Below are 23,323 nucleotides of genomic sequence, written 5' to 3'. Positions count from 1 at the left end.
GCTGAAGTAGAGAGCACTAGCGAGGCTCATCCAATGGAGCCTGAAGAGCACTCAATCGAAACTCACTCAGAGGAACCTGAAATGCACACAATCGAAACTCACTCAGAGGAACCTGAAGAAGAACATACCGGCGAAGCTCATTCTAAAGAAGCTGAGGTAGGGCACACTAGCGAGGCTCATCCAGAGGAGCCTGAAGAGCACACAATCGAAACTAACTCAGAGGAAACTGAAGAAGAACATACCGGCGAAGCCCATTCGGAAGAAGCTGAAGTAGAGCACACTAGCAAGAAACATTCAGTGGAGCCTGAAGGGCACACAATCGAAACTCACTCAGAGGAACCTGAAGAACATACAGGCGAAACTCATACTGAAGAAATTGAGGAAGAGCTCACTAGCGAGGCTCATTCAGTGGAACCTGAAAAGCACACAACCGGAACTCACTCAGAGGAACATGAAGAAAATACCGGCAAAGATCATTCTGGAGAAGCCGAAGAAGAGCACACTAGCGAGTCTCATATAGTGGAGCCTGAAGAGCACACAATCGAAACTCACTCAGAGGAACCTGAAGAAGAACAAACCGGTGAAGCTCATTCTGAAGAAGCTGAAGTAGAGCACACTAGCAAGAAACATTCAGTGGAGCCTGAAGGGCACACAATCGAAACTCACTCAGAGGAACCTGAAGAACATACAGGCGAAACTCATACTGAAGAAATTGAGGAAGAGCTCACTAGCGAGGCTCATTCAGTGGAACCTGAAAAGCACACAACCGGAACTCACTCAGAGGAACATGAAGAAAATACCGGCAAAGATCATTCTGGAGAAGCCGAAGAAGAGCACACTAGCGAGTCTCATATAGTGGAGCCTGAAGAGCACACAATCGAAACTCACTCAGAGGAATCTGAAGAAGAATATACCGGCGTAGCTCATTCTGAAGAAGCTGAAGTAGAGCACACTAGCGAAGCTCATTCAGAGGAGACTGAAGGGCACACAATCGAAACTCACTCAGAGGAACCTGAAGTGCACACAATCGAAACTCACTCAGAGGAACCTGAAGAAGAACATACCGGCGAAGCTCATTCTAAAGAAGCTGAGGTAGGGCACACTAGCGAGGCTCATTCAGAGGAGCCTGAAGAGCACACAATCAAAACTAACTCAGAGGAAACTGAAGAAGAACATACCGGCGAAGCCCATTCGGAAGAAGCTGAGGTAGGGCACACTAGCGAGGCTCATTCAGAGGAGCCTGAAGGAAACACAATCGAAGCTCACTCAGAAGAACCTGAAGAAGAACATACCGGCGAAGCTCATTCGGAAGAAGCTGAGGTAGAGTTCACTAGCGAAGCTCATCCAGGGGAGCCTGAAGGGCACACAGTCGAAGCTCACTCAGAAGAACATACCGGCGAAAGTCATTCTGAAGAAGCTGAGGTAGAGCACACTAGCGAGGCTCATCCAATGGAGCCTGAAGAGCACTCAATCGAAACTCACTCAGAGGAACCTGAAGTGCACACAATCGAAACTCACTCAGAGGAACCTGAAGAAGAACATACCGGCGAAGCTCATTCTAAAGAAGCTGAGGTAGGGCACACTAGCGACGCTCATTCAGAGGAGCCTGAAGGAAACACAATCGAAGCTCACTCAGAAGAACCTGAAGAAGAACATACCGGCGAAGCTCATTCGGAAGAAGCTGAGGTAGAGTTCACTAGCGAAGCTCATCCAGGGGAGCCTGAAGGGCACACAGTCGAAGCTCACTCAGAAGAACATACCGGCGAAAGTCATTCTGAAGAAGCTGAGGTAGAGCACACTAGCGAGGCTCATCCAATGGAGCATGAGGAGCACACAAACGAAACTAACTCAGAGGAATCTGAAGAGCACACAATCGAAGCTCACTCAGAAGAACCTGAAGAGCACACAATCGAAACCCACTCAGAGGAGATTGAAGAAGAACATACCGGCGAAGCCCATTCGGAAGAAGCTGAGGTAGGACACACTAGCGAGGCTCATTCAGAGGAGCCTGAAGGGCACACAGTCGAAGCTCACTCAGAGGAGCATGAAGGGCACACAATCGAAGCTCACTCAGAAGAACCTGAAGAAGAACATACCGGCGAAAGTCATTCTGAAGAAGCTGAGGTAGAGCACACTAGCGAGGCTCATCCAATGGAGCATGAGGAGCACACAAACGAAACTAACTCAGAGGAATCTGAAGAGCACACAATCGAAGCTCACTCAGAAGAACCTGAAGAGCACACAATCGAAACCCACTCAGAGGAACCTGAAGAAGTAGATAAAGCATATTCTGAAGAAGCTGAAGTAGAGCACACTAGCGAGGCTCATCCAATGGAGCCTGAAGAACACTCAATCAAAACTCACTCAGAGGAACCTGAAAAAGAAAATACCGGAGAAGCACATTCTGAAGAAGCTGAAGTAGAGAACACTAGCGAGGTTCATCCAGGGGAGACTGAAAAGTACACAATCGAAACTATCTCAGAGGAAACTGAAGAAGAACATACCGGCGAAGCTCATTCTGAAAAAGCTGAGGTAGAGCATACTAGCGAGGCTCATGCAGAGGAGCCTGAAGAGCACACAATCGAAACTGTCTCAGAGGAACCTGAAGAACACAACGGCGAAGCTTATTCTGAAGAGCCTGAAGTAAGACCCACTAGCGAGGCTCATCTAGAGGAGCCTAAAAAGCACACAATAGAAACTAACTCAGAGGAAACTGAAGAACATACCGGCGAAGCCCATTCGGAAGTAGCTGAGGTAGGGCACACTAGCGAGGCTCATTCAGACGAGCCTGAAGGGTACACAATCGAAGCTCACTCAGAAGAACCTGAAGAAGAACATACCGGCAAAGCTCATTCTGAAGAAGCTGAGGTAGAGCACACTAGCGAGGCTCATCCAATGGAGCATGAAGAGCACACAATCGAAACTCACTCAGAGGAACCTGAAGAGCATACCGACGAAGCTCACCTTGAAGAAGTTGAAGTAGAGCACACTAGCGAGGCTCATCCAGGGGAGCCTGAAAAGCACACAATCGAAACGAACTCAGAGGAGATTGAAGAAGAACATACCGGCGAAGCCCATTCGGAAGAAGCTGAGGTAGGACACACTAGCGAGGCTCATTCAGAGGCGCCTGAAGGGCACACAGTCGAAGCTCACTCAGAGGAGCCTGAAGGGCACACAATCGAAGCTCACTCAGAAGAACCTGAAGAAGAACATACCGGCAAAGCTCATTCTGAAGAAGCTGAGGTAGAGCACACTAGCGAGGCTCATCCAATGGAGCATGAAGAGCACAGAATCGAAACTCACTCAGAGGAGCCAGACGAGCACACAATTGAAGCTCACTCAGAAGAACCTGAAGAGCACACAATCGAAGTTCACTCAGAAGAACCTGAAGAGCACACAATCGAAACTCACTCAAACGAACCTGAAGAACATACCGGCGAAGCCAATTCTAAACAAGCTGAAGTAGAATATACTAGCGAACCTCACCCAGGGGACACTGAAGAACACACAAGCGAAGCTAATTCAGAAGAAACTGAACGAGAGCCTAGTGAGGCCCATTCAGAAGTGCCGGAAAAAGAGCACACGAGCGAGGTCCATTCAAAGAGGCCTGAAGAACACACAGGTGAAACTCCTTCAGAGGAAACTGAAGAAAAACCTACCAGCGAAGCTCATTCAGGAGAAACTGAAGAAAAGCACGCCAGTAAAGTCCATTCCGAAGGCATGGAAGGAAACCACACCGATGAAACCCAATCGGAGGAACCGAAAGGAGAGCACATTAGCAGAGCTCATTCGGAAGAACCTGAGGAAACAGAAGAGGAACAGAAAAGCACAGCTTACGTAGAAGAATCTGAGGAGGAACACACTACTGAAGCATATTCAATGAAACCAGAGGAAATCAACACTATAGAGATCCAGTCAAAAGCAGAAGATCGTGTTAGTGAAGGCCACGCAGATGAATCTAAAAAAGTACGCACCAGTAAGACACACTTAGTAGAACCAGAAGAAACTCACACTATAGAGGTTCAATCAAATGAAAGGGAAAAAGAGTACACAAGTACAGCTAACATGAAAGAATCTGAACAAAAACACTTGAGTGGGGCTAAATCAGTAAGAACAGAACAAACCCGCACTCAAGAAGTTCAATCGGAGCAAACAGAGGAAGGGAATATCAGCAAGTTTCATTCAGTGGAACCAAAACAGAAACAAAAAATAGCGGCACAATCAACAGAAAAAAGTGAAGAGTACAATCTGAAGTTCCAAACGGACAACACAAAAAAGGCATATACAAGGGAAAGTCAATTAAGGGAAACTGAAGAGCAGCGAACACGAAATTTTATTGCATCTCCAACAATGCTATATCAAATGGCAGAAATACCAGATATTCTGGGAAATAAGCTTAATATTTTTGACTTTCAAACAACTCCCTGTCAGTATTGTGATATAAATCCCCAGAAAAAAACCACCAAAAAATTAAAGCAGCATACTGAAAGTTTCATAAACAAATCTTCAGAGAAAACGAAGAGTTTCCTGGAGCCTGAGGAGGTATATACCAGTCAGTATTATTTAAAAAAAACTGAGGAAGAAGACACAAGCGAAGCTCAATCCAAGAATACTGAGAAGAATAAAACCGAAGCTCATTCAGAAGAAGCTGAAGAAGAGCACACGAACGAAGCTCATTCAGAGGAATCTGAGGAGCACACAGGTAAATCCCACTCAGAGGAACATGAAGAAGAACACACCAGCGAAGCTAATTCGAAAGAAGCTGAAGAAGCGAAAACGAGCAAGGCCCTTTCAGAAGAAACTGAACTAGATCACACGAGCGAAGCTCATTCGGAGGGGCCTGAAGAACACACAAATAAAGCCCAGTCAGAGGAACATCAAGAAGAACATACCGTCGAAGCTCATTCAGAAGAAGCTGAAGAAGAGCACTCGAGCGAGGCCCATTCAGAAGAAATCGAATTAGAGCACACGAGCGAAGCTCATTCAGAAGAGCCTGAAGAGCAGACAGGTAAAGCCCACACAGAGAAACATGAAGAAGAACATACCCTCGAGGCTCATTCAGAAGAAGCCGAAGAAGAGCACACGAGCGAAGCTCATTCAGAAGATTCTGAAGAGCACACAGGTACAGCTCATTCAGAGGGACCTGAAGAAGAACATACCATCGAAGCTCATTCGGAAGAAGCTGAAGAAGAGCACTCGAGCGAGGCCCATTCAGAAGAAACCGAATTAGAGCACACGAGCGAAGCTTATTCGGAAGAGCCTGAAGAGCAGGCAGGTAAAGCCCACTCAGAGAAACATGAAGAAGAACATACCGTAGAGGCTCATTCAGAAGAAGCCGAAGAAGAGCACACGAGCGAAGCTCATTCAGAAAAATCTGAAGAGCACACAGGTATATCCCACTCAGAGGAAAATGAAAAAGAACATACCAGCGAAGCTAATTCGGAAGAAGCTGAAGAAGAGAAAACGAGCGAGGCCCATTCAGAAGAAGCTAAAGATGAACACACGAGCGAGGCCCATTCAGAAGAAGCTGAAGAGCACAGAGGTGAAACTCATTCAGAGGAATCTGAAGAAGAATATACCATTGAAGGTCATTCGGATAAAGCTGAAGAGAACACGAGCGAAGCTTACTCAGAGGAAAACGAAGTAGAACATTCAGTCGAAGCTCATTCGGAAGAAATTGAAGAAGAGCACACGAGCGAAGCTCGTTCAGAGGAACCTGAAGAAGAACATACCGTCGAAGCTCAATCGGGAGTAGCTGAAGAAGAGCACACGAGCGAGGCCCATTCAGAAGAAACTGAAGAGCACAGAGGCGAAACTCATTCAGAGGAACCCGAAGAAGAACATACCGCTGAAGCTCATTCCGAAAAAGCTGAAGAAGAGAACGCGAGCGAAGCTTACTCAGAGGAAAATGAAGAACATACAGTCGAAGCTCATTCGGAAGGAGCTGAAGAAGAGCACACGAGCGGGGCCCATTCAGAAAGAGCTGAAGAGCACACAGGCGAAACTCACTCAGAGGAACCTGAAGAACATGCCGTCGAAGCCCATTCGGAAGAAGCTGAAGAAGAGCTCACCAGTGAGGCCCATTCAGAGCAAGCTGAAGAGCACACAGGAGAAGCTCACTCAGTGGAACCTGAACAGGAACATATCGAAGAAACTCATTCGAAACAAACTGAAGAGGCCCATTTAGAAAAAGCTGAAGAAGAGCACACGAGCGAGGCCCATTCAGAAGCAGCTGAAGAGCACACAGGTGAAGCCCACTCACTGGAACCTGAAGAACATACCGGCGAAGCTCATTCGGAAGAAGCTGAAGACAAGCACATGAGCGAGGCCCATTCAGAAGAAGCTGAAGAGCACGCAGGCGTAAATCACTCAGAGGAACCTGAAGAACACACCGCCGAAGCTCATTCGGAAGAAGCTGAAGAAGAGCACATGAGTGAGGCCCATTCAGAAGAAGCTGAAGGGCACACAGACGAAACTCATTCAGAGGAATCTGAAGAACATACCGTCGAAGCTCATTCGGAAGAATCTGAAGAAGAGCACACGAGCGAGGAACATTCAGAAGCAGCTGAAGAGCACACAGGTGAAGCTCACTCAGTGGAACCTGAAGAACATACAGGCGAAGCTCGTTCAGAAGAAACTGAAGAAGAGCAAAAGAGCGAGGCCCATTCAGAAGCAGCTGAAGAGCACACAGGTGAAGCTCGCTCAGAGGAACCTGAAGAAGAACATACCGGCGAAGCTCATTCGGGAGAAGCTGAAGAAGAGCACACTAGCGAGGCACATTCAAAAGCAGCAGAAGAGCACACAGCTGAAGCTCACTCAAAGGGACCTGAAGAACATACGGTCGAAGCTCATTCGGGAGAAGCTGAAGAAGAGCACACTAGCGAGGCACATTCAGAAGCAGCAGAAGAGCACACAGGCGAAACTCATTCAGAGGAACCTGAAGAACATACCCTCGAAGCTCATTCAGAAGAAGCTGAAGAAGAGCACACGAGCGAGGCACATTCAGAAGCAGCTGAAGAGCACACAGGTGAAGCTCACTCAGTGGAAACCGAAGAAGAACATACAGGCGAAGCTCGTTCAGAAGAAACTGAAGAAGAGCACAAGAGCGAGGCCCATTCAGAAGCAGCTGAAGTGCACACAGGTGAAGCTCACTCAGTGGAACCTAAAGAACATACAGGCGAAGCTCGTTCAGAAGAAACTGAAGAAGAGCAAAAGAGCGAGGCCCATTCAGAAGCAGCTGAAGAGCACACAGGTGAAGCTCACTCAGTGGAAACTGAAGAACATACAGGCGAAGCTCGTTCAGAAGAAACTGAAGAAGAGAAAAAGAGCGAGGCCCATTCAGAAGCAGCTGAAGAGCACACAGGTGAAGCTCGCTCAGAGGAACCTGAAGAAGAACATACCGGCGAAGCTCATTCGGGAGAAGCTGAAGAAGAGCACACTAGCGAGGCACATTCAGAAGCAGCAGAAGAGCACACAGGTGAAGCTCACTCAGCGGAAACAGAAGAAGAACATACAGGCGAAAGTCATTCAGAAGAAGCTGAAGAAGAGCACACGAGCGAGGCACATTCAGAAGCAGCTGAAGAGCACACAGGTGAAGCTCACTCAGTGGAACCTGAAGAAGAACATACAGGCGAAGGTCGTTCAGAAGAAACTGAAGAAGAGCACAAGGGCGAGGCCCATACAGAAGCAGCTGAAGAGCACACAGGTGAAGCTCACTCAGTGGAACCTGAAGAAGAACATACAGGCGAAAGTCATTCAGAAGAAGCTGAAGAAGATCACACGAGCGAGGCACATTCAGAAGCAGCTGAAGAGCACACAGGTGAAGCTCACTCAGTGGAACCTGAAGAAAAACATACAGGCGAAGCTCATTCAGAAGGAGCTGAAGAAGAGCACACGAGCGGGGCCTATTCAGAAGAAGCTGAAGAGGACACAGGCGAAACTCATCCAGAGGAACCTGAAGAACATACCGTCGAAGCTCACTCGGAAGAGGCTGAAGAAGAGCGCACCAGCGAAGTTCATTCAGAAGAAGCTGAAGAGCACACAAGTGAAGCTCGCTCAGAGGAACCTGAAGAAGAACATACCGGCGAAGCTCATTCGGAAGAAACTGAAGAACATACCGGCGAAGTTCATTCGGAGGAAGCTGAAGAAGAGCACACGAGCGAGGAACATTCAGAAGAAGCTGAAGAGCACACAGGTGAAGCTCGCTCAGAAGAACCTGAAAAAGAACATACCAGCGAAGCTCATTCGGAAGAAGCTGAAGAAGAGCACACGAGCGAGGCACATTCAGAAGCAGCTGAAGAGCACACAGGTGAAGCTCACTCAGTGGAAACTGAAGAAGAACATACAGGCGAAGATCATTCGGAAGAAGCTGAAGAAGAGCACACTAGCGAAACTCCGTCAGAAGAACCAGAAGAACCAGAAGAACATACCGGCAAAGATCATTCGGAGGAAACTGAAGAAGAGCACACGAGCGAGGCCCATTCAGAAGAAGCTGAAGAGCACACAAGTGAAGCTCGCTCAGAAGAACCTGAAGAAGAACATACCAGCGAAGCTCATTCGGAAGAAGCTGAAGAAGAGAGCACTAGCGAGGTACATTCAGAAGCAGCAGAAGAGCACACAGGTGAAACTCATTCAGAGGAACCTGAAGAACATACCGTCGAAGCTCATTCGGAAGAAGCTGAAGAAGAGCACACTAGCGAGGCACATTCAGAAGCAGCAGAAGAGCACACAGGCGAAACTCATTCAGAGGAACCTGAAGAACATACCGTCGAAGCTCATTCAGAAGAAGCTGAAGTGCACACAGGTGAAGCTCACTCAGTGGAACCTGAAGAAGAACATACAGGCGAAAGTCATTCAGAAGAAGCTGAAGAAGAGCACACGAGCGAGTCACATTCAGAAGCAGCTGAAGAGCACACTGGTGAAGCTCACTCAGCGGAACCTGAAGAAGAACATACAGGCGAAAGTCATTCAGAAGAAGCTGAAGAAGAGCACACGAGCGAGGCACATTCAGAAGCAGCTGAAGAGCACACTGGTGAAGCTCACTCAGCGGAAACAGAAGAAGAACATACGGGCGAAAGTCATTCAGAAGAAGCTGAAGAAGAGCACACGAGCGAGTCACATTCAGAAGCAGCTGAAGAGCACACTGGTGAAGCTCACTCAGCGGAAACAGAAGAAGAACATACGGGCGAAAGTCATTCAGAAGAAGCTGAAGAAGAGCACACGAGCGAGTCACATTCAGAAGCAGCTGAAGAGCACACTGGTGAAGCTCACTCAGCGGAAACAGAAGAAGAACATACGGGCGAAAGTCATTCAGAAGAAGCTGAAGAAGAGCACACGAGCGAGGCACATTCAGAAGCAGCTGAAGAGCACACTGGTGAAGCTCACTCAGCGGAAACAGAAGAAGAACATACGGGCGAAAGTCATTCAGAAGGAGCTGAAGAAGAGCACACGAGCGGGGCCTATTCAGAAGAAGCTGAAGAGGACACAGGCGAAACTCATCCAGAGGAACCTGAAGAACATACCGTCGAAGCTCACTCGGAAGAGGCTGAAGAAGAGCGCACCAGCGAAGTTCATTCAGAAGAAGCTGAAGAGCACACAAGTGAAGCTCGCTCAGAGGAACCTGAAGAAGAACATACCGGCGAAGCTCATTCGGAAGAAACTGAAGAACATACCGGCGAAGTTCATTCGGAGGAAGCTGAAGAAGAGCACACGAGCGAGGCCCATTCAGAAGAAGCTGAAGAGCACACAGGTGAAGCTCGCTCAGAAGAACCTGAAAAAGAACATACCAGCGAAGCTCATTCGGAAGAAGCTGAAGAAGAGCACACGAGCGAGGCACATTCAGAAGCAGCTGAAGAGCACACAGGTGAAGCTCACTCAGTGGAAACTGAAGAAGAACATACAGGCGAAGATCATTCGGAAGAAGCTGAAGAAGAGCACACTAGCGAAACTCCGTCAGAAGAACCAGAAGAACCAGAAGAACATACCGGCAAAGATCATTCGGAGGAAACTGAAGAAGAGCACACGAGCGAGGCCCATTCAGAAGAAGCTGAAGAGCACACAAGTGAAGCTCGCTCAGAAGAACCTGAAGAAGAACATACCAGCGAAGCTCATTCGGAAGAAGCTGAAGAAGAGAGCACTAGCGAGGTACATTCAGAAGCAGCAGAAGAGCACACAGGTGAAACTCATTCAGAGGAACCTGAAGAACATACCGTCGAAGCTCATTCGGAAGAAGCTGAAGAAGAGCACACTAGCGAGGCACATTCAGAAGCAGCAGAAGAGCACACAGGCGAAACTCATTCAGAGGAACCTGAAGAACATACCGTCGAAGCTCATTCAGAAGAAGCTGAAGTGCACACAGGTGAAGCTCACTCAGTGGAACCTGAAGAAGAACATACAGGCGAAAGTCATTCAGAAGAAGCTGAAGAAGAGCACACGAGCGAGTCACATTCAGAAGCAGCTGAAGAGCACACTGGTGAAGCTCACTCAGCGGAAACAGAAGAAGAACATACGGGCGAAAGTCATTCAGAAGAAGCTGAAGAAGAGCACACGAGCGAGGCACATTCAGAAGCAGCTGAAGAGCACACAGGTGAAGCTCACTCAGTGGAACCTGAAGAAGAACATACAGGCGAAAGTCGTTCAGAAGAAAATGAAGAAGAGCACAAAAGCGAGGCCCATCCAGAGGCAGCTGAAGAGCACACAGGTGAAGCTCACTCGGTGGAACCTGAAGAAAAACATACAGGCGAAGCTCATTCAGAAGAAGCTGAAGAAGAGCACACGAGCGGGGCCTATTCAGAAGAAGCTGAAGAGGACACAGGCGAAACTCACTCAGAGGGACCTGAAGAACATACGATCGAAGCTCACTCGGAAGAAGCTGAAGAAGAGCACACGAGAGGGGCCTATTCAGAAGAAGCTGAAGAGGAAACAGGCGAAACTCACTCAGAGGGACCTGAAGAACATACGATCGAAACTCATTCGGAAGAAGGTGAAGACCACACGAGCGAGGCATATTCAGAACGAACCGATGTAGTTCACACGAGCGAAGCTCATTCTGGAGAAGTTGAAGAAGAGCACACGAGCGGGGTCCACGCAGAAGAAGCTGAAGAGCACACAGGTGAAGCTCGCTCAGAAGAAACTGAAAAAGAACATACAGTTGAAGCTCATTCGGAAGAAACTGAAGAAGAGCACACTAGCGAATCTCTGTCAGAAGAACCAGAAGGACATACCGGCAAGGCTCATTCGGAAGATGCTGAAGAGGAGCACACGAACGAGGCTCATTCAGTAGAATCTGAAGAGCACAAAGGTGAAGCTCGCTCAGAGGAACCTGAAGAAGAACATACCATCGAATCTCACTCGGAAGAAGCTGAAGAAGAGCGCACGAGCGAAGTTCATTCAGAAGAAGCTGAAGAGCACACAAGTGAAGCTCGCTCAGAGGAACCTGAAGAAGAACATACCGGCGAAGCTCATTCGGAAGAAGCTGAAGAACATACCGGCGAAGCTCATTCGGGGGAAGTTGAAGAAGAGCACACGAGCGAGGTCCATTCAGAAGAAGCTGAAGAGCACACAGGTGAAGCTCGCTCAGAAGAACCTGAAGAAGAACATACCATCGAAGCTCACTCGGAAGAAGCTGAAGAAGAGCGCACGGGCGAAGTTCATTCAGAAGAAGCTGAAGAGCACACAAGTGAAGCTCGCTCAGAGGAACCTGAAGAAGAACATACCGGCGAAGCTCATTCGGAAGAAACTGAAGAACATACCGGCGAAGTTCATTCGGAAGAAGCTGAAGAAGAGCACACGAGCGAGGCACATTCAGAAGAAGCTGAAGAAGAGCACACTAGCGAGGTACATTCAGAAGCAGCTGAAGAGCACACAGGTGAAGCTCACTCAGTGGAAACTGAAGAAGAACATACCGGCGAAGCTCATTCGGAAGAAGCTGAAGAAGAGCACACGAGCGAGGCACATTCAGAAGAAGCTGAAGAGCACACAGGCGAAGCTCGCTCAGAGGAACCTGAAGAAGAACATACCGGCGAAGCTCATTCGGAAGAAGCTGAAGAAGAGCACACGAGCGAGGCACATTCAGAAGCAGCTGAAGAGCACACAGGTGAAGCTCACTCAGTGGAAACAGAAGAAGAACATACAGGCGAAGATCATTCGGAAGAAGCTGAAGAAGAGCACACTAGCGAAACTCCGTCAGAAGAACCAGAAGAACCAGAAGAACATACCGGCAAAGCTCATTCGGAGGAAACTGAAGAAGAGCACACGAGCGAGGCCCATTCAGAAGAAGCTGAAGAGCACACAGGTGAAGCTCGCTCAGAGGAACCTGAAGAAGAACATACCATCGAAGCTCACTCGGAAGAAGCTGAAGAAGAGCGCACGAGCGAGGTACATTCAGAAGCAGCAGAAAAGCACACAGGCGAAGCTCGCTCAGAGGAACCTGAAGAAGAACATACCGGCAAAGCTCATTCGGAGGAAACTGAAGAAGAGCACACGAGCGAGGCCCATTCAGAAGAAGCTGAAGAGCACACAGGTGAAGCTCGCTCAGAGGAACCTGAAGAAGAACATACCAGCGAAGCTCATTCGGAAGAAGCTGAAGAAGAGCTCACTAGCGAGGTACATTCAGAAGCAGCAGAAAAGCACACAGGCGAAGCTCGCTCAGAGGAACCTGAAGAAGAACATACCGGCGAAGCTCATTCGGAAGAAGCTGAAGAAGAGCACACGAGCGAGGCACATTCAGAAGCAGCTGAAGAGCACACAGGTGAAGCTCACTCAGTGGAAACTGAAGAAGAACATACAGGCGAAGATCATTCGGAAGAAGCTGAAGAAGAGCACACTAGCGAAACTCCGTCAGAAGAACCAGAAGAACCAGAAGAACATACCGGCAAAGCTCATTCGGAGGAAACTGAAGAAGAGCACACGAGCGAGGCCCATTCAGAAGAAGCTGAAGAGCACACAGGTGAAGCTCGCTCAGAGGAACCTGAAGAAGAACATACCATCGAAGCTCACTCGGAAGAAGCTGAAGAAGAGCGCACGAGCGAAGTTCATTCAGAAGAAGCTGAAGAGCACACAAGTGAAGCTCGTTCAGAAGTACCTGAAGAAGAACATACCAGCGAAGCTCATTCGGAAGAAGCTGAAGAAGATCGCACTAGCGAGGTACATTCAGAAGCAGCAGAAGAGCACACAGGCGAAACTCATTCAGAGGAACCTGAAGAACATACCGTCGAAGCTCATTCGGAAGAAGCTAAAGAAGAGCACACTAGCGAGGCACATTCAGAAGCAGCAGAAGAGCACACAGGCGAAACTCATTCAGAGGAACCTGAAGAACATACCGTCGAAGCTCACTCGGAAGAGGCTGAAGAAGAGCGCACGAGCGAAGTTCATTCAGAAGAAGCTGAAGAGCACACAGGTGAAGCTCGCTCAGAGGAACCTGAAGAAGAACATACCGGCGAAGCTCATTCGGAACAAGCTGAAGAACATACCGGCGAAGCTCATTCGGAGGAAGCTGAAGAAGAGCACACGAGCGAGGCCCATTCAGAAGAAGCTGAAGAAGAGCGCACGAGCGAAGTTCATTCAGAAGAAGTTGAAGAGCACACAGGTGAAGCTCGCTCAGAAGAACCTGAAGAAGAACATACCATCGAAGCTCACTCGGAAGAGGCTGAAGAAGAGCGCACGAGCGAAGTTCATTCAGAAGAAGCTGAAGAGCACACAGGTGAAGCTCGCTCAGAGGAACCTGAAGAAGAACATACCGGCGAAGCTCATTCGGAACAAGCTGAAGAACATACCGGCGAAGCTCATTCGGAGGAAGCTGAAGAAGAGCACACTAGCGAGGCCCATTCAGAAGAAGCTGAAGAAGAGCGCACGAGCGAAGTTCATTCAGAAGAAGTTGAAGAGCACACAGGTGAAGCTCGCTCAGAGGAACCTGAAGAAGAACATACCATCGAAACTCACTCGGAAGAAGCTGAAGAAAAGCACACAAGCAAGACTCTTTCAGAAGAAGCTGAAGAGCACACTGGTGAAGCTCGCTCAGAGGAACCTGAAGAAGAACATACCGTCGAAGCTCATTCGGGAGAAGCTGAAGAACAGCACAGGAGCGAGGCCCATTCAGATGAAGCTGAAGAGCACACAGGTGAGGCTCGCTCAGAGGAACCTGAAGAAGAACATACCGGCGAAGATCATTCGGAAGAAGCTGAAGAAGTGCACACGAGCGAGGCCCATTCAGAAGAAGCTAAAGAGCACACAGGAGAAGCTCGCTCAGAGGAACCGGAAGAACAAACCGTCGAAGCTCATTCCGAAGAAGCTGAAAAAGAGCACACGAGCGAGGCTCATTCAGAAGAACCTGAAGAGCACACAGATGAAGCTCGCCCAGAGGAACCTGAAGAAGAACAAACCGTCGTAGCTCATTCGGAAGAAGCTGAAGACCACACGAGCGAGGCCTATTCAGAAGAAGCTGAAGAGCACACAAGTGTAGCTCGCTCAGAGGAACCTGAAGAAGAACATACCGGCGAAGATCATTCGGAAGAAGCTGAAGAAGAGCACACTAGCGAAACTCCGTCAGAAGAACCAGAAGAACATACCGGCAAAGCTCATTCGGAAGAAGCTGAAGAAGTGCACACGAGCGAGACCCATTCAGAAGAAGCTGAAGAGCACACAGGAGAAGCTCGCTCAGAGGAGCCTAAAGAAGAACATACCGGCGAAGCTCATTCGGAAGGAGCTGAAGGAAAACACACTAGCGAAACTCTGTCAGAAGAACCCGAAGAACATACCAGCAAAGCTCACTCGGAAGAAGCTGAAGAAGAGCACACGAGCGAGGCTCATTCAGAAGAAGCTGAAGAACACACAGGAGAAGCTCGCTCAGGAGAACCTGAAGAACAAACAGTCGAAGCTCATTCGGAAGAAGCTGAAAAAGAGCACATGAGCGAGGCCCATTCAGAAGAAGCTGAAGAGCACACAGGTGAAGCTCGCTCAGAGGAACCTGAAGAAGAGCATACCGTCGAAGCTCATTCGGAAGAAGCTGAAAAAGGGCACACGAGCAAGACCCATTCAGAAGAAGCTGAAGAGCACACAGGTGAAGCTCGCTCAGAGGAACCTAAAGAAGAGCATACCGGCGAAGCTCATTCAGAAGAAACTGAAGAAGAGTACACGAGCACGGCCCATTCAGAAGAAGCTGAAGAGCACACAGCTGAAACTCATTCAGAGGAACCTGAAGAACAACATACCGACAAAGCTCATTCGGAAGAAGCTGAAGAAGAGCACACTAGTGAAACTCTGTCAGAAAATCCGGAAGTAGAACATGCCAGCGAAGCCAATTTACCGATTGAATCGGAACAACCGAAAAATGAACAAAAAACAGGTAAGTTTAATGTTATTTTAAATAGCATCTCTTTATTAATACCTTATATTATATTACTCCATATTCTATATGGAGTAATATAGTATAAAATTACAAGATATACAATTCGTATAAAGGTAGAATTTTCAAATTACAAAGGTTAAACGTGACAGTTAAATTGTCTTGTTGCACTCTGACAGTGACGTTCCTTAAGACATTATTTTACCTTTATATCTTAATGTACATTTTTATACAGTGCCTGATGTGATGAACGGTCATACCAAAACCGAATTTACCAATAATCATAAGTCCAAAGCCACCATCAATCCAAACGATTTGGTGTCGAGGACCGAGGATGAATCCGGTATTTTTGGCCTGGAATCTACTCCATGCGAATACTGTGATGAAAATACAGGGTCCAGTAAAGAGCCTCACACAGCTTACATAGGAGTCAGCGAAACCACCGCAAAAATGAAGGAGCTTTCTACAGAAGCTAACGATAAAGATGTTACTGAAGGAGAAACCGAAATAGAAGGGAGCGAAAATGGTGAAGAGACCGGTTTTACATCCGAGGAAGAATCTACAGTGAATTTGTTTAATTACACTCACGGGCCGCCAATGTTCACCTCTGAAGAAACTAAACCGAAAGAAAGGACTTCGAAACCTCGAGTTATTATAGTAAACAATTCCAAAAATAAACTAGAGAGGATGAATAAAACTGCGTTGGAAAAGGTATTGGACAAGCCCTTGACTGATTTCGATTTGGAATATTTGAACGTCGGCGTAGAGAACACGAGCTATACACCGAAAAAATTCGATTTATTGGTGGAACTTCCACATGAACCGTGCAATAAGTCAGAATACGGCAAAGACAAGAATTGCTTCTGCAACATAAATAGCTTCGTTGCGTCCATACTAGATAAAATCCATCGAAAAGAACCAATTAAATCGGCAACAAATTATTGTGAGAAATTTTTGCGACTTACCAATGACTTGACCATAGGAAATTTCTCGACGCCAACCAAAAGAAAGAGACGAAGTCTCTTATATCTGGAAGCTAAAAAGAAGAAGGATGATCAAATACAACATAGTAACATGGACAGTCTATTCGAAAATGATTACAATCTAAACGCAACAGGTAAGAATTAGTATACAGGCTTTTTAACTTTTAAATATAAATACCTTCAAAATAAATTTTAACCATCGAGGAAAGCAATGAAATCATGAGATATAATTATTAAGTATATTTGTTTATTTACTTGAAAGCACATAGCACATGTATTACACTACTTTCCACAACCACAATTGACGACTATATGGTGAAGGTATTTTAGACTGACTATTTTAATTCATTTACCTTTTTTTATATTGAAGAAACATTATTGGCCAGTTGTCATGAAATATAGTTTAGTTAACGTTTTACCAGTGGAATATAGACCTCTTTTAAGTCTTATTTAGGCAGATTGAAATAATATCCTAAAATAATTAACAATAATAAAATATAATTAACACATGTGATTTTTATTTACCTATTTTTCCTATTCTTTAATCACATTTTCACATAGTTGATTCGTCAGTGAGAGATGCAAGAATTAATATCTGGTTACCATTAATTTGTTCAGTGAATAATATGTTAATGATGATGTTTTCAGATATTAATATATTCAGTTTACCTGGAGAAACCGTACGAATCCCTTGTCAGAATAAAGTACATAATCTTTTGAACGACAAAAAAGATATCGTGTGGAAGTTTAGATCCGTTTTCCCCGAAGGAGGTAATTATTTCCTTTTAACACCATTACGATTTATTCGTATAATTGTCATTTAAATTTATTTCAAGAACATATATTGTCCGAAAAAACCTCAACGCTTACCATACACGAGGTGGCTATTAAAGATGCTGGAAACTATACCTGTTTGACGGGAGAAAAAGAGGGAGGTGGTGGTGCTCCTTCAGTGGATAATGTTCAATGGCATGAACTGGAACTTGTCACATTTCCGATTTACGGTGTCAACATGAACATATTTTACAAGCTGAATGATACCTGTAACTTGGAAACGGCTGATGTACTACAAATATATCTACCAAAGATGATGTCATCAATTTTGTGCGATAGCGAGAATGAAGTTTGTTCAATTGATGTACAAAGACCTAGATGTTTAACGACGGTAAGTTTCAAGTCTAAAATTATTTAAATTGAAAGGTGGCCTGAAAAGACATTCATTTGAGATGATGTCACTAATTTCTAAGTGTTTAACAATTTTGGCACGTATTATTTATTATGAGATATAAAATTTTAAATCATATCTCTCTACGTATATATGAGTACTATTATATCGAGTGAGTAATATTTTTATTGCTCCACAGTTTCGGTTAAGGATATGTAAAAAGGTGTAAAAGAAACTTACAAACAAAAAGCGATTTGACCTTACTTATCGTTAGGTTCTACGAGTATAATCGCAAAAAAGCAATTAGCCCTATAACTAGTTATATATATAAGCCCTACTAATTTTTAAGCATTAGTGATGTTCAAATTAAGTAAAGAACAAGTAACGTACAAGTAAGAAACAAAATTATAATAAACAAGAACGGTGCCATCTAATTTTCATTAAAAATTTACTTAATTGACACAAAAATAGTTCTTTTAGGTACATCAACAACAACATAACATTTTAATCTTCTTAAGAATTTTAAGAGTAAGTTAACAATTACAAAGTACTACTGTTAATGCTGTAGGACTACGAGCCGTTCTGGCCTCGGACAATGTCAGTCTCCTATTTTTCAGATTGTTGTTGAGATTGTGATTGCCTCAATGTCTTTTTTGTCACTCAAAAGGGCGATTTCATCAATTCAATCGTTCACCGTTCATTCGACAGAGATATCCAAACCAGTTCAGCCTGCGTATTTGTTTCTGCGGCGAATGTATTTCTCAACTGCGCTCTAAAAGTAGCATCTTAAATGGATTACTAAATTACTAATGTGATCTAATTACACAACAAGCATCACATTTAAACTCACTCACTTATGATGTAACATTAATATTTTTATTCGCTAATATTCAGTTTTTTTTTTCTTTTAATTTTGCTTTGATCTCCCATTTTGGTAAATAGGTATATTGCAGTTGATATATAGTCCATTCAAAGTTATTTTGTACATACGTCATTTAAATTTGTGACTTCAAAACGTCGCAATGTTTGTTACCGCATCAACTCTGAGTTTTAGTTCAGTTTGGCTTTGACATACAACACAATTCTAATCTAAATAAAATAATTGAACAAAAATGTTATCAAATATAAATTATTTTAACATTACAGTACAATATTTTATGGGTTAGAGTTATAAACTCTTATCACTATTGCTTTCAAGAATTTTGCATACGTCGAACGACTTTGACAGGCCCATTCGTTTACGTGTTTGAACTAATCAGACAGTATTGTGTCTCTTTTTAACTAAATAAAAAGAGAAGAAAAATATTGTCTGATTCTGAAAGGAAGTTACAAATTTCGACAGGCAATACGTTAAACATCTTGATGACGTAGATACAAAAAAATTACATTATCATAAAACACAGTTAACTGTACATGTACGAATATAAGAGCACTAAGTATTGAGAACATCTGACGTTTTCATTGAAAAACTATTCGGAATATTATGCAAATTTGGCGTCAATTATATTGGTGATGAAGCATCATGCTACAACTCCTTGCCTAGAATTGGCTGTTGCAAAAGCTGTGTATGACATCTACACAGCTTTTCAATCATGAATATAAGCCTGAAATAAAACAGAAGCCTGTGTTCGTGCACGCTCCGTTCGACAGACACGTTCAAGCCATTTGGCATCAGTACTTGCTCTCACTAGACCTCGTTGAGATTTACAATAGCCGGCAATCCGTCAGTTATCAAAACTTTGGTCTTTTCTTCATAATTCTCAAGACATATGAATCTGCAATAAGAAATATCATGAATGTTAGAAGCTTCAACATGTGTACCTACGAATATAGTACGATCATCACCGAACGATCTGATGTTCTCAATAAGTTTTCGTATAATTTCATCAACCACATTGAATCAACAATCATATTATATTGAAAACTAATGGAGAGACGAAATCTCTTTCGTTCGCCTTCCAAAGCTGCCCAAATTGTCGGGCCAGTATATACTAATCAAAAACAGAGCGAAATCATTAAGAAATATAACCGTAATAAACAAAATTTACATTCACTCCATGCCATGCCATTCACTGGCAAATTGTGAGGTTGTTTATGCGGATGGCTCTAAGTCTAAAATAATAGACGCCACAATACACAATAGGTGTCACAATAAATTTCTGCCATCTATTTCTACTATTCTTACTGCTGATATGATCACAGTAAAGGAGACCCTAGACCTTATAATCTCACTTAATAGCCATATTAAAATCTGGCTTATCTGTTTTGACTCGCGAAACTCAATGTAAACTATCGATAATGTATTTTCGTCACATTCACTACTGAAAATTGAAAATTGCTGAAAATTCTTCAATTGCTTTGCGAATGCTGCATCCTCAGCCATGACCTAGGAACAAACTTTCTGATCACCTCGCCAAAAATGCTATTACAAATGGCCAATAAATTATAAGTATAATATATTATAAAGATCTTTCCGATATAAGATAGATAGCCTAGTGCAGCTTGAGGGGAGCCTGCTGAAGAAGGAAAACAAGCTTTGGTCCATTAAAGACTTCTATTCGATTATTGAATTGATTATTGGATTCGATCGAAATTCTGACAGCATATTTTAAAAATTCAGAGTATAATATACATATCAACATTATAAAGTCATGTTTAATAATAGGACGCGGCTTCCCATTCCACTTTTTTATTGTTTTATCTCAAGGTAAACTGATTTTACTTGTTCTGATTTGAGTCTCACAATGTTTCCAATAGGTTATTTCAATAATAACATAGTATTAGAAAAATTAATCAGCTCTATATAGTGCCTATACATTAATTTTAAAGGATCTACAATAGATGGTGTGGCAGTGTAATAAATCGCATCGGGTACACTTGTAACCAACTTCATGTTGAAGCCTCACTAACACGCTCCACCTTCCAGTATGTGTCATTCTGTCGAAGTGTCAACAAAACATTTTTTCGGTGCTTTAAAAATGTCTGAATTTGCACCGCAGTTGCGTTTACTTTTACTTAGTTTTAGAGAAAAAGGCGGGTTAAAGAATGCTGTGTAAAGTTTATGACAACCATGACCCATCGATTTCAACATGTGAATACTGGTTTAGGCGTTTTAAAAGCGGTGAATAATACAAGAAACCATTTCCAAACTATTGAAGAACATGGGAATGATCCAAAAGCTTGGACAACTTGTTCCATATGAATTGAAACCAAGGGCCATTCAGAGCAAAATTTTGCTTCAACGGCAAAATCGGAAAGATTTTCTGCATCTAATTGTTACTAGTATTGAAAATTGGATCCATTATAATAATCCAAAGCGAAAACAATCATGAAGACCACCTGGTCACGCACGTGTAAACCGGCAAAACCGATTTGGAGTATGGATTGTATTTGGTGGGACCAGCTTGATGTAGTACACTACGAGCTGCTAATTCGTAATGAAGCCGTCAATGGGGACCACTATCTACTACAACTGATGCTTTTGAACGGAGCACTCCACGAAAAACTGCCGGAATACGAGCCAAGGCGCAACAATGTTATTCTTCAACATGACAATGATCAACCACACGTTACAAAATCGGTGACATACTTAGAAACATTAAAATGGGAGGTGTTACCCCACCCGCCGTATTCCCCAGACCCTGCTCCTTCTGATTACGACTTGTTCGGACATATGGCCTGTCTGGGCAGCGCTAAAAGTAGGGGCTAGCGATGGACAGTACTTTGAGTAAAATACATTGTACCGATTTTTAAGAATAAAGCTTAAAATTTAAAAAATAAACCTTTAAAACTAATTTATAAGCCTAATAATATTATAAAATACCACACCTTAGGCTGACGATAACTTCGTGAACGTTACGGTGGCGCTGAAGATGAACACCAACTTTTTGACGTCAATCGGCAGCGACGATTGCAACGTGAACTGCAAACTGAAGATTTACGAGAACGCCGTGAAGACAGTATACCGAAACGCGGAGGTCGTGGAGAATACACCCGGTAAGGTTTCGAAAATTACGTTATCGATTGTATTAAATCATTTTATCGTTGGCGCAGTTCACACACAACTTGATCCCGAACACAAACTGAAATTCGTGCCCAACGTTAGCGGGAAAGAAGGAAGCCAGGTGGACACCAAGCCGCCAAGCGTCACTGTCTCCTGTCCGGCCGGCTACGGCTTGGAAGACAAGAGCCAACGAGTATGCGGTAAGTTTCGGCCGGTGCCGAATCTCCCAAGCCGTTAAAGACGAGCTACATTTTCAGTTGTATGTCCTGTGCATACTTTTAGCGACGATCCTGAAGCCTTCTGCAGGACCTGTCCGTCGGGTCAGTTTCAGCCAACGCCCGGATCAAAGTCCTGTCTACAATGCAATTCACCCGTAGATGACAAAATGTGTTTGAAGATGTTGGTAAGATATCACGACATAGTACAGTAACAACTTGTGATTATTGTCAATCATACTTACAATTACCCTGGACTCATAATACATGTTTCATCCAAAGGTTCTCTAACGTATAAATCCCACCGTTATTATCTTTCACACTTTTATCGTCTTACTTCAAAACTAAAAACATGTTTTTATCAATATTTTAGGACAATTAATGAAATTAAAAGTTAAAAAACATAACCCCAAATAAAATCAAACTTGTATCAATAAGTACTTACTAATAGAATAGAAAGGCCTATTCTCGTCTCTACGGCTCTCCCCGTCATTATGTGAGCTTTGAAAATTACCATATGCTGATAATTTTGTTAATGTCATCACATCTAGTATATATTAAAATGCTTACCCTTATTTTTAATTTAGTTACATTTCTGATTGAGCTTTACATCAGCAATATATATTATAATACCAGATACTTACGGTGATTAATATCACATCGTCTCAGCTTCATTATAATGTTTTAATTTCCTCTATCTCCTATAAAATAAAATATGTTTTGTTACCTTTAATTAATTTCATAAAATTTTCCCAAACACGCACAGAACGAGCCAATCGTATAGTAAGATATTGTTCATTTTCCTGTAGTATAACACTTTCAAAAATTCCCGAAATGTCGGAACTGTCACAACATCCGCTGGAGACAAACTACAACGCCCTCTACTAATTATTCCAGCCATCTTGCTACTTGGCTTTGGAACAAGACTTTTATACCTTCTAAACAACCGCTCAAAACTACAACACCCTCTGATAGTTATTCCAGTAGACCTAAATATTTAACATAAACGACGCAACTTATGACTCCTGTCAATTATTATACTCACAATAACCATAAACTCATAATATACGACCCTTCCAACAATTCTGTAATTCATAAGTCCCACTATTATAGCCGCGTGTTCTGTAAGACCTTTTTGATTTCAGTACACCGATACTAAACTATTCAAGATATACGTCGGAGTGGCGTTCGGTCTCGTGATTTTGATGATTATAGTTATCATCGTATGGTCCAGCGGAAACAAAAACGAACAATCTACATCCTACGAGGGTTCCTTGCGACACAGAGCCTCAAGCAAACGAAAGAATTTCGATGTCGAGTCCGCAGTTAAGGAACCTCTACTTGGTAGATCTCCGAGAAAATCAACGCCACCGAAATTGCCCCCCGTAGATTTCTAAGAGTCCGAAATATAAAATTATATGCTATAAAGTTTATTAGAAATATATTTAATAAAGATTTTGTAAGTATTTTGAATATCATTTGCATATATTTTTGTTATTATTAATTCTGTGCCATACGAGATACAGAGACGTATTTAATCTAAGGGTGTCGGTTGCCAAGAAATATATATATTTCGATATATCGATATTTTTTAAAATTTAAACGATTTCGATATAT

General features: G+C 43.8%; 1 protein-coding gene across 1 annotated transcript; it reads left to right on the top strand.

Annotated features, from left to right (window-relative positions):
- The first annotated feature begins 33 nt into the window (after positions 1-33).
- Positions 34-23,164, top strand: LOC143196300 (uncharacterized). The gene is made up of 8 exons (XM_076403963.1): positions 34-15,340; positions 15,576-16,457; positions 16,972-17,094; positions 17,160-17,488; positions 21,322-21,484; positions 21,542-21,691; positions 21,749-21,894; positions 22,852-23,164. Exons 1-8 carry the CDS (start codon positions 34-36, stop codon positions 23,101-23,103), a joined length of 17,352 nt encoding a protein of 5,783 aa, XP_076260078.1. The 3' UTR covers positions 23,104-23,164.
- Positions 23,165-23,323: the final 159 nt, after the last annotated feature.

Source organism: Rhynchophorus ferrugineus, unplaced genomic scaffold, assembly GCF_030347505.1.
Source record: "Rhynchophorus ferrugineus isolate W39M unplaced genomic scaffold, kcgeb_rfMv2 rfM4, whole genome shotgun sequence".
Lineage (NCBI taxonomy): Eukaryota > Metazoa > Arthropoda > Insecta > Coleoptera > Curculionidae > Rhynchophorus > Rhynchophorus ferrugineus.
Note: the sequence above shows the minus strand (reverse complement) of the source record. Positions and strands in the feature narration are given on the sequence as shown.

What these genes read in the sequence shown, in the direction of transcription:
- LOC143196300 (XM_076403963.1), top strand. Translation starts at nt 34, where the DNA reads ATGGAGCCTGAAGAGCACTCAATCGAAACTCACTCAGAGGAACCTGAA. An exon ending in TTACAATCTAAACGCAACAG is followed by an intron (nt 16,458 to 16,971) that starts GTAAGAATTAGT and finishes TGATGTTTTCAG; the next exon opens with ATATTAATATATTCAGTTTA. An exon ending in AAATGTGTTTGAAGATGTTG is followed by an intron (nt 21,895 to 22,851) that starts GTAAGATATCAC and finishes TTTTGATTTCAG; the next exon opens with TACACCGATACTAAACTATT.